The sequence below is a fragment of the Myotis nattereri genome, assembly GCF_964212035.1.
Source record: "Myotis nattereri genome assembly, chromosome: 3".
Taxonomy (NCBI): domain Eukaryota; kingdom Metazoa; phylum Chordata; class Mammalia; order Chiroptera; family Vespertilionidae; genus Myotis; species Myotis nattereri.
Genome location: NC_138077.1, coordinates 79,986,494 through 80,000,063, shown reverse-complemented (window position 1 = coordinate 80,000,063; position 13,570 = coordinate 79,986,494). Strand labels below are relative to the sequence as shown.

Sequence of the window (13,570 nt, the reverse complement as noted above, 5' to 3'; positions counted from 1 at the left end):
ACATTTAGAACTCCTGAAAACAGTAACTGAAGACACCTGACAAGACAGCGTGTCACACAGTTCATCATAAAACCCCTCCCTCTAGTACTAGCCACCACCACCATTCCCTAGGCGGAACACCATGCCCCTTGCTACACTAGCTCTGTTACGGTGAGAGGTACTAAGGTAGTTGAGAGATCTATAGTATAACAGAATGTTTCCCAAATATGAATTCCAGTCTTGGCTCTACCTTGACCTTAGCCCTGTGCCTTGGCATCTCTAAGTCTGTTTTCCTTACATGAAGCACTATGGCTTCAAGGTAGTACAGAGGTTCTCCACCCTGGTGTATATTAGAATCACCCAAATTTTTAAAATATATCCATGCCTAGGTTCTAACTAGTTTATTTATACTTGAAACTTCAAGTACCAGCATGTTTAAAAGTTCTTGGGCTGAAGAGACAGTATCCAAAGAAGATATATAAATCGCCGCTAAGCACATGAAAAGATGTTCAACATCTTTACTTGTAAGGGAAATGCAAATCAAAACCATACTGAGATGCCACTTCATACTCATTAGTATGGCTATAATAAAAAAACAAATCTTGATGAGGATGTGGAGAAACTGGGATGCTCATTCACTGCTAATGGGAATGCAACATAACGCAATTATTGTGGAAAAGTCTGGCAATTCCTCAAAAGGTTAAACATAGAGTTATCATATGATCCAGCAATTCCACTAATAGGTACAATATCCAAGAAAAATGAAATTACATGTCCACACAAAAACTTGTAGACATATGTTCATAGCAGCCCTATTCATAATAGCCAAAAAGTGAAATCCAAATGTCCATCAACTGCTGAATGAATAAATGTGTTATATGCATACAATGAAAGAGTCCTCAGCAACAACAAAATAACATATGCTAAAATATGGGTAAATCTTTAAAACATTACAATCACAAAAGACCACATATTATGATTCATTTATGTAAAATGTCCAGAATAGGCAAATCTATAGTGACAGAAAGTAGATGAGTGGTTGTTTAGGGTTGACAGTGTTGCAGGGAAATGGAGAGCTGGCTATTAATGGGTTACAAGGTTTCCTTTAGGGGTGAAGAAAATGTTCTACAAATGATTGTGGTTATGGTTACATAACACTGTACTAAAAACCAATGAACTGTACATACTAAAGGATGAATTTTATAACATGTGAATGATATCTTAATAAAGCTGTTAGCAAAGAGAGAGAGAGAGAGAGAGAGAGAGAGAGAGAGAGAGAGAGAGAGAGAGAGAGAGACTAACTTCAGTTGATTCTAATAAGCAATCAGTATGGAGAACCATTTTAGTAAAGCACGGGTGTTCATTTAAACTTAGGTTCAACTCCTGATTCAATCACACACCAGAAGTGTGATCCTGAAAAATCACTTAATCTCTCTTTGCCTCAATTTCTGTAGTTGTAAATCAGAGATACCTACTTACCTACCTTAGGTCATTGTTTAAATGAGAACATACACAAAGCACCCAAATCTAGTATAATGTGTTATCACACAGACAGTAGTAAAAAATGGAAGTCAATTAACTAGGAAGCTCTAAAATAGCGGTTCTATACCTTGGCTGCACACTGTAATCAATTAAGAAGCTCTTAACAAAAACTAACGCCTATGTGCTGGCCTCAGAGATGTTATTTAATTAGTCGGCTATGCAATCAGGCATGGGGATTTTTAAGAGTGCTCCCAATGATTCCAATTTGTATCTAAGGTTCAGTGTGCAGCCAAACCACTGCTGTAGGTAATGATGAAAGTTCCTTTTGGCTCTAAAATCTTCACCACCTGATCCATAGCACCAGCTACTCCAAGAATTCTCTCTGGCCCTAACCGGTCTGGCTCAGTGGATAGAGGTCGGCCTGCGGACTGAAAGGTCCCAGGTTTGATTCCGGTCAAGGGCATGTACCTAGGTTGCGGGCACATCCCCAGTAGGGGGTGTGCAGGAGGCAGCTGGTCGATGTTTCTCATCGATGTTTCTAACTCTCTATCCCTCTCCCTTCCTCTCTGTAAAAAATCAATAAAATATATTTTAAAAAAAAGAAAAAGAATTCTCTCTGGCTCATGAGTGCAGCCTCCATCACTCATCCCTACATATCTGTCTAGTTTCAGCTTAAGTATTACCTGCCCAGGGAAGCCAATCCTAATCCCCAGTGCAGGTTAGGCTACCCTCATTATACATTCCCATAGTGCTCTCTACTTCACCTTCCTCACACTCGGCACACTTGTGATTATTTGTTCAATGCCTCTATTTCTAGGACTATGATCCAAGCTGTAACCCCAGCACCTCACTTACAGTAGCATTCCAAAAATTTTACTTTTCACTTAGACACTATAATGTTATTTTTATGTTACAGATGAAGAAATTAAAATAGGGATACCACTAAAAAAGTATGAAGATAGATAGATAGATAGATAGATATACCCGTGGGCAAACTATTTTGAAATGAATAAAACTAAAAAAAAGACCATACCCTTTTATGTAATGATGTTTACTTTGAATTTATATTAGTTCACACAAACACTCCATCCATGCTTTTGTTCCGGCCCTCCGGTCCAGTTTAAGAACCCATTGTGGCCCTTGAGTCAAAAAGTTTGCCCACCCCTGCTCTAGAAGCATAAATTCTTAAAGAATCCTTAAAATTTTTTTATAATCACTAAGTCACATAACAATTATGATTCAATCAACCTTCAAAATTATTTAATCCTTTTATTTTACCACTAAGATATATCTAACAACTTTAACTCAAGCAAACTAGGCCTTTATTCATTTTTAAAATAAGTAGTTAAATCACATTTTACCTGGGGATGTACTTATTCATGATAGCATAAAAGCAGTTGTATAAATCGCTGCGTGGCAGTTGAAGACGCACCAGTGGTTTGAGTAGATGTATCCAGCTAAGGGACATGCTATATTTAATGTTACGTGATTTACAATAAAAGGTAATTACAGATTCAATATCCAAAAGTAATTCTGCTGCCTTCTCTTCTGGCACTGAAAGCTGGCCTAGAAAATAAATGTCAAAATAAGGTTACCAAGGGCTTGTTAGAGGCTGTTATTGGACATAACACTTATTTACAAATATATAACAAATACTATATTAGTGCATTTAGAGCAGCAGTTGCCAACAGGTGGTCCGTGGACCACTGGTGGTCCACGAGGTCCGAAAGGTTGGCGATTGCTGATTTAGAGCATGACAACACTATGTGAAAGCACATCTTTCCTTTTACTTATTCAGTATTTACTAGCTGTTCAATATTTACTAACTTAATAATATTTGACTTATATATACAAGTAGATCAAACAAGAATGGACCACCTGAAGTAGAAGAGCAGGAAAGAATCATAACTCATATTCTTGGAAAGCAAAAACTGTTTTCTAAACAAGAGATTATCATCTACCCCATGATGGGCAGCTACCACTAAAGCCTTGCCAAGGGCAGGGAAAATGATTCATTTTCTACCTCCAAATTCAATTTCCTTTGCAAACACCAGCAATGTTTCCTATGTGGTTAGTAAACAAAAGCTTAACTAATCAATAATTTAACTAAAATGTTTTTCTACAGATCATGACCTATGATTTATAGGTAAACTTTTGGAACACAGCATCCTTTAATCTAGGACTACATAAATTACATAAATATTAATTACACCAAAAAAATTTAAAACTGCAACAAAATTATAAAAATACCTAAAGAATTAAAAACATGACGCAAAAGAACACTAAAAATTGGGCTCTCTTTCTTAAAATATTAGACATTATTTCATAAAATATTCAAATGAAAAATTCTAAAGCTATTTACTAGAGCTTTAAAATTTGAAATATCCCAAGTAATAATAAGATAATAAAGAATGATTCCTCTACCCCAAAATTATTATTTCCAAAATTTTTTACTGTTTGAAAACAATTATTAAACTTACCAATAAACTCTAGACAATCTTTGTGAATAGTGTTCTGTTCTGGCAGGTCTAAAATACCATCCCATGATGCCAAACTATCTCCTTTTCCTGCAACATTTAGAGCAATCTGGAAGAAAAAAAAAAGCAACTAGCTTCATATGCCATCTTTCATCCTTAGAAAGATGCTATAACAATGGAAAGGCCTGAATTTAGGAATAATAATAAATATTTCAAAGATTACAAAGTAATGTATCTACACTTCACCAAATGCTGAAACCTTAGTCATATTCCTCCTAAATTAAATTGTACTACTCCATGTCAACACAGTGAATAGAAGAAATTACGTAAAATATTTACATAATTACATATGTAAATTTATTTTAAACAAATATCCTCAATGCCATATAGCATGAATGTTTATGTCAACCATGCATATTGAAATCCTACTGTGATGGTATTTGGTGGTGGGGCCTTTGGGAGGTGATTAGATCATGAAGGTGGAGCCCTCGTGAATGGAATTAGTGCTCTTATAAAAAAGACACCAGAGACTGCCTTTTCCCTCCAGCTATGGGAGGACACACACATTAAGAAATTACTATTCTTTCAAGTTTAATAATATCACGGTTATTTTAAGTCTTTATCTTTTAGACTTTCATACTAAAGTATTTTAGTGTGCCATTAAGGATTTCTATTTTTGTGTGTGTGTTTTTTTGTAAATTTGTATTGATTTCAGAGAGGGAGGGAGAGGGAGAGAGAGAGAGAAACATTAATGATGACAGAGAATCATTGATTGGCTGCCTTCTATATACCTCTCACTGGGGAATGAGCCCACAACCCAGGCATGTGCCCTAACCGGGAATCAAACTGTGACCTCTTGTTTCATAGGTCGACACTCAACCACCGAGGCACGCCAACTGGGCCAATGATTTGTTTTAAAATAATCCAGTGTGGGGAGGAAAGGACTGGGATATTAATCAAACAAGATTGGCCAAATACTAATAACAATTAAAGCTAAGAGGAGGCTCATTATACAAGTGTCTCAACTTTGTCTTTTAAATTTCTGTGATAAAACATTCAGAATACTACATACAGTTATAATTCCATTTCTTTTACATATATATGTGCAAACAGGAAAAAAGTAAAAAAAATATACACCAAGACATTATTGTGTTTTACAAACAGGTGGTAGATAACAGATAATTTTTATCTTATCCTCTGCTTATATATGTTTTAACAAAAATAAGTATTTCTATTGTAATCATAACATCTTAATAAAGAAGACATTGCCTTGCAAAACCTAAATTATTAAATACACCGAACATTATAGAAACAGAGATTTTAGTAAGTTGCCCTGTCTAATTTTCTACATGTGACATGCCCATAGGATAATAGGCTTCTGCAACTAAGACAACTGAAAATAAAAATTCTCAAATATTATTTTTTAGTGATTACATTTTATTAATTTAGTTTCCATTTACCTTCCAAACTTTGGTCCTCAGATCAGCAGGTAGTGGTCTCCCTTGAATTATATTTCTCAAAGTTTCAAGATCACAACCTCCTGCTTCCAGAGCTTCTTCAAGATCTTTTTCCCTAAAAAGCAAGTCATACTTATTAAGAGATATTTTAAATCTTATTTTTTTTAATTCCAGATTCATTTATAAGCATGGCCTGTTAATGCTGCACTCGAGATAAAAATGTTCTCAGCAGCCAAAGTGCAATCAACACCAAGGCAAACACACAGCATTTTGTTTTCTTGGAAGTAAATCTCAGGCTTCATACACTAAATTTACTCTTAATTTGCATTTAATTCTAACAAGCTTAGTTACCTGTTTTCTAAGATTAAAGAAATTTAAAAAAGAGAAGAAAGGGCAAGCCGGCTGACAGCACTGAGAAATCACAGTGATAGCAGTATTCACAGTAGTAGTAATGACTAACAATTTATATAGCACTAACTGTGTGCCAGGCACTGTTCTGAACATTTCACGTGTTTTTTGTTTTTATTTAATTTTCACAATAACCCTATGAAGTATGTTACATTGTTGGCCCCAGTTTAAAGATACAAAAATTGTGGCAAAGATGAGTTATGCCGCTTGTGGTCACATATCTAGTAAATAGTTGAGCCAGGATTCAAATTTTAAAAGAATCTATGTTCTTAACACTATGCTAGATAATGGCAAGGAGAAACAAATTCAGTGAGGAATTCAAAGCACTGCAGTATGAGAGGGGATAGTACATGACCATCTACACTAATAAAAGAGAAACACGCAAATTGGTGTCACTTCGTTATGTCCACCAGCCAATCAGGATGAGTACGCAAATTAACCCAACAAAGATGGCAGTTAATTTGCATATGCAGGCGCAGAGCGAAGACTGAAGACTGAAGACTGAAGACTGAAGAGGCTTGGCTTCTCCGCTGCGGCTGAACCAAAGGCTTGGGTCTCGGGTGCCAGAGGAAAACCGGTGCCGGCAGCCAGGGGAAGGAAGGCCTATTGCATGAATATTTGTGCAACGGGCTTCTAGTATAGATATATGACTAGAGCAAATTACCTGAAAGATGGGGGAAATGTGTAGCTAGCGATGGACATTACTTTGAATAAAGCACTTTTGATGTTTCTCTTGAAATTATCATGTTTTCTTTGATTACAATATCAGCATTATTAACCGGTACACCTAGTAATGGAGATGAAATTATTTTACAGAATAAATGAAGAACTAGAATTTTTCCACTTTTCAATGCAAAATCCTTGGTTTCTTTTTGAAGAAATTTTGCTAAATCCCTTACTATTTCAGACAACAAAGTTAGTATTTTGGGGCAACAATGCCTAATCCTCAACATACTTTTTATATCATAACTAGGGGCTCGGTGCACAAATTCGTGCATCAGTGGGGTCCCTCGGCCTGGCCTGCGGGATTGGGCTGAAACCGGCTCTCCAACATCCCCCAAGGGGTCCCAGATTGTGAGAGGGCACAGGCCAGGCCGAGGGACCTCACCGGTGCACAATCGGGGCCAAAGAGGGACGCGGGTGGTTGGCCAGCCGGGGAGGGACTGCGGAAGGGCTCCAGGGCATGTCTGGCCTGTCTCACTCAGTCCCTATCAGCTGCAAGCAGCAAGCTAACCTACCGGTTAGAGTGTCTGCCCCCTGGTGGTCAGTGCACATCATAGTGACTGGTCACTGGTTGTCTGTCTGCCCCCTGGTGGTCAGTGTATGTCATAGCGACTGGTTGACTGTTCGCCCCTGGTGGTCAGTGCACGTCACAGTGAGCAGTTGAGTGGCCTTAGCATATCATTAGCATATTATGCTTTGATTGGTTGAACAGACAACTGGACAACCGGACACTTAGCATATTAGGCTTTTATTATATAGGACTAGAGGCCCAGTGCATGAAATTCGTGCAGGGGGCGGGGGGTGTGTGTGGCCCTCAGTCTGGCCTGCACCCTCTCCAATCTGGGACCCCTCGGGGGATGTCCGACTGCCGGTTTAGGCCCGCACTTTTAACAGATGACAGCTCCATTGTTGTTTCTTCCTCTTCATAATTAAACCCATTAGAATTTGTAGGTATTCAAAGTGTGTATACATTTTGGGGGGACACCCTATATATCTCTAGTCAGCAGTGAAAGGAACCAACAGAGGGTTTGGAACCCCCAAACAGGGAACCTTGCTCACTCCCCGTGTGTCTCCCCACTCCGATTTCCACCTTTGCGGGCAGCAGGAGAATCAATGTTTTCTCTCATTAAGTCAGAAAAGCACATCCTGTCACTCGCTGCCTGGCAGGAGTGCGTTAGGCCTTGAGCGAGCAAGGCTCAGTCAGCTCATGAGCGCCGGCACCCCAAGTACACATTCCTTCTCTGCGGTCGCCCCGACTCTCCCACCATTTCACTGAGAGGACAGAACGCCTCGCCTCCTCTGGATTCCTGACCTTGAACACTGACCGAAGGCACCTCAGCAAGGGCTGCCCCACGCCCACCAGGTGTGCCTGTCCACACCTGCTCCCGCCTCAGCACCTGCATTAGTCCCATGGAGGTGTTCTCCGTTGCCACACTGTCCTCCGTGGGAACAGGGCATCACCACTCTGCCCTCTCACTATCATGTCACAGCCGCCTGCCCCGACCACCCCCACACACTCCAAAGGACGTGAGCGTACTGGAAGGGATGTGTACACATCGTGTGGGGGCCGTTGGCATGCCGGGGTTGGTGGAAGTGCAGCAAAGGGGTGGGGGAACATGGTCTGGGACTGTTGCGCATGCTGGGAGACGTTCGCACACGAGGTGGGGGGGAGAGGATGCACACATCGAAGGCTTGTGCCTGCACAGATCCGCAAACCTATGCAGCGTGGCCAGGAGGATGTCAATCTGGCCCACCACTGTGGCTGTCCCTGTGATTGCGCACCTTCTGGCCAGGAGGCGGGACTGGCACAGCTGCACCTCGGCACTGATGGTCTGCAGGCGCTGCTTCAGCTTGGCCCGCAGGCTCTCCGCCTGGTGCCACTCACAGCTGCCACTGCCATGTGGGGAGTACAGGCCGCCCTATGCCAGGCCCTGCCTCCCCCGCCCCCGTCCCTGTAAGTTCCTGCCTAACCGCGCATGCTATGCATGCAGCCTGATGATCGGTTGTTATTGTGATGGTGTCCCGACCAATTTGCATATTACCCTATTATTAGTATAGATAATGTACAAGCAAGCACATTTTTATTGATACAACCACCATTGGATTCTTGGATGCTGTCCCCAGGGAACCACATATATAGTCTCCAGCAGTACAATCATGAGCAAGAAACCAGAAAATGCTCCACCTTACGTAGTAAAAGGCACTTGTCACAAACTAATTAAAAGTAACATTATCTTCTGAGCAAGGTGTTCGAAGGTTCAGTTATCATAACTTCAACATTACAAATGTGCTTGTAAAAGCAATTAAAGAGCTGAAAATAAGTTAAATAATTCATAAAAAGCTCAAGTTCCTATCATAGTTTCTTCTACTTTTGTGTTGGGGAGCACATGAGACTTGGTTGGAAAGTTTGTAAGGAGGACATTATGAGAAAAGGGAAGTGTGTGGAAGGCCGCCTGCCCTGTTTATCAGAATTCCGACTTAGGGGAGTGTTGAAGGTGTCCCTAATTATTCCTTGACCTTTCCAAACAAGTCTGTGTATGTGCAGACCTCCAAGTGTTTACTGGAATCCTTATTCCTTAATCTTTTGGGTGTCCTTGCTTAAAAGACACTATAAGAATACATGTCCTCCCAAGATTACTTACCCTGATGATTGTATCTAAAAGATAAACTTTATCTCAAACTGCTGCTACAATCGAGGCTGCCTGGTCCCTTTGGCCAGGCCTTCCCTTAGCCCTCTCTTTCACAGCAAACATTGTGTCGGAGTAATCCATTCATTCGTCACTCAGGGTCTGCTGGCCAGCCCTGGCACTTTTGAACAAGCAACACCTAATATTCAAAAGAAAAACACACATCTGGTGGGGTATGATTGGGTGGGCGGTGGTTTTTAATCTTCTTTGATTTGGGAAGCTTCTTACTGACTAGCTAAAAGTTGTTGGAAGTGTATGGGATGTTCATACAGCTATTAAATGAAATAGAAAAGTACAGTCCTTGTCCATTTACTCTAGTAAGTATAAAAAGTAAGCAATTGTTTCCTCTGCTCAGAAGATTCAGGACAGAGCACAAACAAAGTTTTGGGGATTGTAAAAAGCAAAAATGTACCTCTTCCTGGCTCTGTGACACTGAAATTATCTATCTATATATACAAAAGCCTAAGCGACCGGACAACCGGCCAATAGCTATGATGTGCACTGACAACAAGGGGGCAGATGCTCAATGCAGGAGCTGCCCCTGGTGGTCAGTGCGCTCTCACAGGGGGAGCACCGCTCAGCTAATGGGCACCAGACGCTGGGCTCATGGCTGGCAAGCGCAGCTGCAGTGGTGCCAGCCTCTCCTGCGGACAGTCCCCCTGCGCACCCCTCCCCCATCCGGACTGGCACCAGGATTGGGACCAGCATCTGGACTGACTGGGCGTGAGCCTGCAGCTGCTTCTCAGGTGCTGCGTGATGGTGAGCAACGAGCAGTGAGCGACGGGCAATGGCTGTGCGGTAATGGGCAGGCCGGTATCGCCCTAGGATGGGCTCATAGAGACAGCAACAGAGCAGCAGTGAGCCTACTGAGAGGCAGCGGCAGCAGGCACAGTGGGGCTGGGATGAGCGAGAGCAGTGTGGCGCCTGGCCTAGGCTCAGGCTTCTCCCCAGTCGCCTGCCACTTTGTGCACTACTCTGTGCTGTGTGGGACTGATGGGGACAGTGGGCTGGAGCCCGACGAGCTGGTGGATAAGGCTGGGCTGCAGCAGTGTGGAGGTCCACTAATCCCCATAGGCCAGGTAGAGGGACCCTACCAGTGCACAAACTCGTGCACCGGGCTTCTAGTGTTAATACAATTACTACAGGTTACTGTCAGTGATCTATAAATGACATATTTTCAAAACCTAAAGAAAGCATAACAGAATTTCTCCTCTGATGTGGCAAAAGCATTGTAACCCAAGTTGCTTTAGAATTACAGCAAGGCAAACACTGAATAAACTTATATGAAGCGAGTTTAAGGTTTACTAGTATATTCAAGCTAGCATCTGAATTAGGTTTTCCTTCCTCAACCAAATGTTGAGTAACTTCTAGCATATGGAAGGGAGGAAGTGGTGCAGGATAGGGAATTTTCAAACATTACCAAAATAAATACACATTCTAAATGCTTTAGGATTAATGAGTTCAATTTGAAATTTTGTAATTATTTTATTAATAAACCACACATTAAGATTATGACTTTAAAAGCCACTAGATTATATTTTTGTGTTCCTGAAACTTAAACTTACAGAAAACTGGCCACTAGGATAACTATGTGTAGCACTAGAATAACTATGTGTAGCACTTTTTTCTAAATTCTGTTTTTCCTAAAGATGTTATAAAAACTCATTTTCCCTATATAATTTCAAAATTTATGAAAACTTCAGTTGTACACACACCAAACTGCAAATGAAAATAAGACTTGGCTCATCTAAAGTTTTTTTTACATATGTCTTTCTGTACTTAAACCCCAATTCCAACATCATCATCCTTCTCCAATCCTCCCCACTTTGCTCCCAGCCCCTAGCAACCACTGGTTTTTTCTGTCTCAACACATTTATCTATTCTGCACATTTTATTTTTATTTTTTATTGATTTCAGAGAGGCATGGAGAGGGAAAGGGAGATAGAAACATAAATGAAGAAAGAGAATCATTGATCAGCTGCCTCCTGCACGCTCCCTACTGAGGACTGAGCCTGCAACCTCGGCATGTACCCTAGACTGTAATCAAACTTGGGACCCTTGAGTCTGCAGGTCAATACTCTACCCACTGAGCAAAACTGCCTAAGGTGACTCTGCACATTTTATATAGATAACTATATGGTCTTAGTATCTGGCTTCTTTTACTTATTAGCATGTCTTTGAAGCCTATCTATGTTGTAGCATGTATCAGTACCTACTTTTTATTGCCAAGTAATACTCCACTGCATGTATATACTATATCTGAATTATCCACTCAACAGTTAATAAACATTTGAGTTTGGCTATTATGAGTCTCTTCATTTTGAATACACATATCAATAGTTCAACTGGTTAAGTATGTTTACATATATTTTATTTATTTATTTATTTATCCATCCATCCATTCATTCATTCTTCCTAAGAAAGTCTAGAAAAATTTAAAAATCAAGTCAATAAAACTTCACACCCATTAGGATGCCTATTATTGAAACACACACACACACAGAAAATGAGTTGGTAAGGATGTGAAGAGACTGCAACCTTGTGCACTGCTGGTGGGAATGTAAAATGGTGTAGTCACTAAGGAAAACAATAAGGCTATTCTTCAAAAAATTTAAAAAATAGAACCAACATGTGATCCAGCAATTCAACTTCTAGGTATATACCTAAAAGAAGCAAAAGCAGAAACTCGAACAGATATTTGTACACCCATGTTCACAGAAACATTATTCAGAATAACCAAAGGTGGAAGCCATCTAAATATTCTTCAATGGATAAACAAAATGTGGCATATACATATACAATGAAATATCATTCGGCCTTAGAAAGAGAGAAAATTCTGACACATAATACAACATGGATGAATCTTGAGAAAATTATCCTATATAATAAAAGCCTAAGTGGTGTCACGCCCTCACGTGACACCCTTGCATGATGCCGCCACAAGATGGCTGTGTGCAAAGTGGAGGCAGGGCCCAGTGGCCGCTCCGCGCGGTGACGTCTGGGGGTCCCATGGCTCTGCGCAGCATGGAGGAGGCCAATCCCAGCGTCTCCACTGCCTCGTGTGGAAGAGGCAGGTCGCGGCAGGAGGGCAGTTGTGTGCGATCAGGCCAGCAGGGGAGGGCAGTTGGGAGCGATCGGGCCGGCAGGGGATGGCAGTCATGGGTGATTGGGCCGGCAGTGGAGGGCAGTTAGGGGGATCAGGCTGGCAGGCAGAGGCAATGAGGGGCGATCAGGCAGGCAGAGGAGCAGTTAGGGGCATCAGGAAGGCAGGTGGAGTGGTTAGGGGCAATCAGGCAGGCAGGCAGAGGGGTTAGGGCAATCAGGCAGGCAGGCGAGTAGTTAGGAGCCAGTGGTCCCAAATTGCAAGAGGGATGACCCCTGCTTCCCCCTGTACAAATTTCATGCACCAGGCCTCTAGTTCTTCAATAAGCAGAAGCCATGAAAACAACTACTCTTAATATACTGGACAGTAGCTAACTTTCATTGTTACTGTTTTTTTAATCCTCACCCGAGGATATTCTTTCCACCTATTTCTTTTTTTGGGGGGGGGGGGGGAGAAAAAAAATCTATGTGAGCGAGACACATTGATTGGCTGCCTCCTGCACCACCCCAATCGGGGATTGAGCCTGCCACTGAGGTATGTGCCCCTGACTGGCAATCGAACCCACGACATCTTTGGTCCGAGGACCAACGCTCCAACCAAACCGGCCAGGGCAAACCTTTTTCTTATTGTAACATAATCATTTTAGAGAAATTGGACAATGTATAAAAAAAATGTAAAAACCAACTATAATTCCACTACCATGAAAGAACTACTATTCACATTCACTGAATTACTTTTCTTCATATACATGTATTTAAATGTGTGTGTAGAGACATATATGAAGCAACACTGGATTATCCTAATTATATAAATTTACATCCTGTAGGATTCACTTAACTATATTTTCCCAAAAAAGTTATGGACATTTCTCCAAGTTATTCAGTACTCTTTATAATTTGGATTTTTAATGGCTGAGTAATTGATTTGGCTATTCTTCTAGAGTTTGGTATTTAGGTGCTTTCTAAAATTTCCTTGCATTAACCTTTCCCACTTATCCTTAGCACAAATTCCCTCAAGAATTATTCAATATTCAATAAATATATTTTAATATTAAAAGACATAAAAATTTAGAATTATGGTGATATCCATTAGAACAAAAACCAAAATTGTGAAAGGTGGCTACTTCTGAAAAATGAGATAGAAAAGAGACTTTCACTCCTCACATAGCATAAGTCAGTACAAAATGAGTATAATAAGTGCTGTATTTGTATATACTGCTTGAATATTTAAATAATATCTATGAATTCCTCTTTA

General features: G+C 40.9%; 1 protein-coding gene across 2 annotated transcripts in view; it reads right to left on the bottom strand.

Annotated features, from left to right (window-relative positions):
* TBC1D23 (TBC1 domain family member 23) overlaps window positions 1-13,570 on the bottom strand; it is a 67,279-nt gene that overhangs the window by 35,680 nt on the left and 18,029 nt on the right. For both annotated transcript variants that reach the window (XM_081086729.1, XM_081086730.1), the window contains exons 2-4: window positions 5,399-5,510; window positions 3,942-4,047; window positions 2,823-3,027 (exon numbers count right to left, since the gene is read on the bottom strand). In XM_081086729.1, the coding sequence (XP_080942855.1) occupies window positions 2,823-3,027; window positions 3,942-4,047; window positions 5,399-5,510 (423 nt within the window). The remainder of the gene's footprint in view (window positions 1-2,822; window positions 3,028-3,941; window positions 4,048-5,398; window positions 5,511-13,570) is intronic.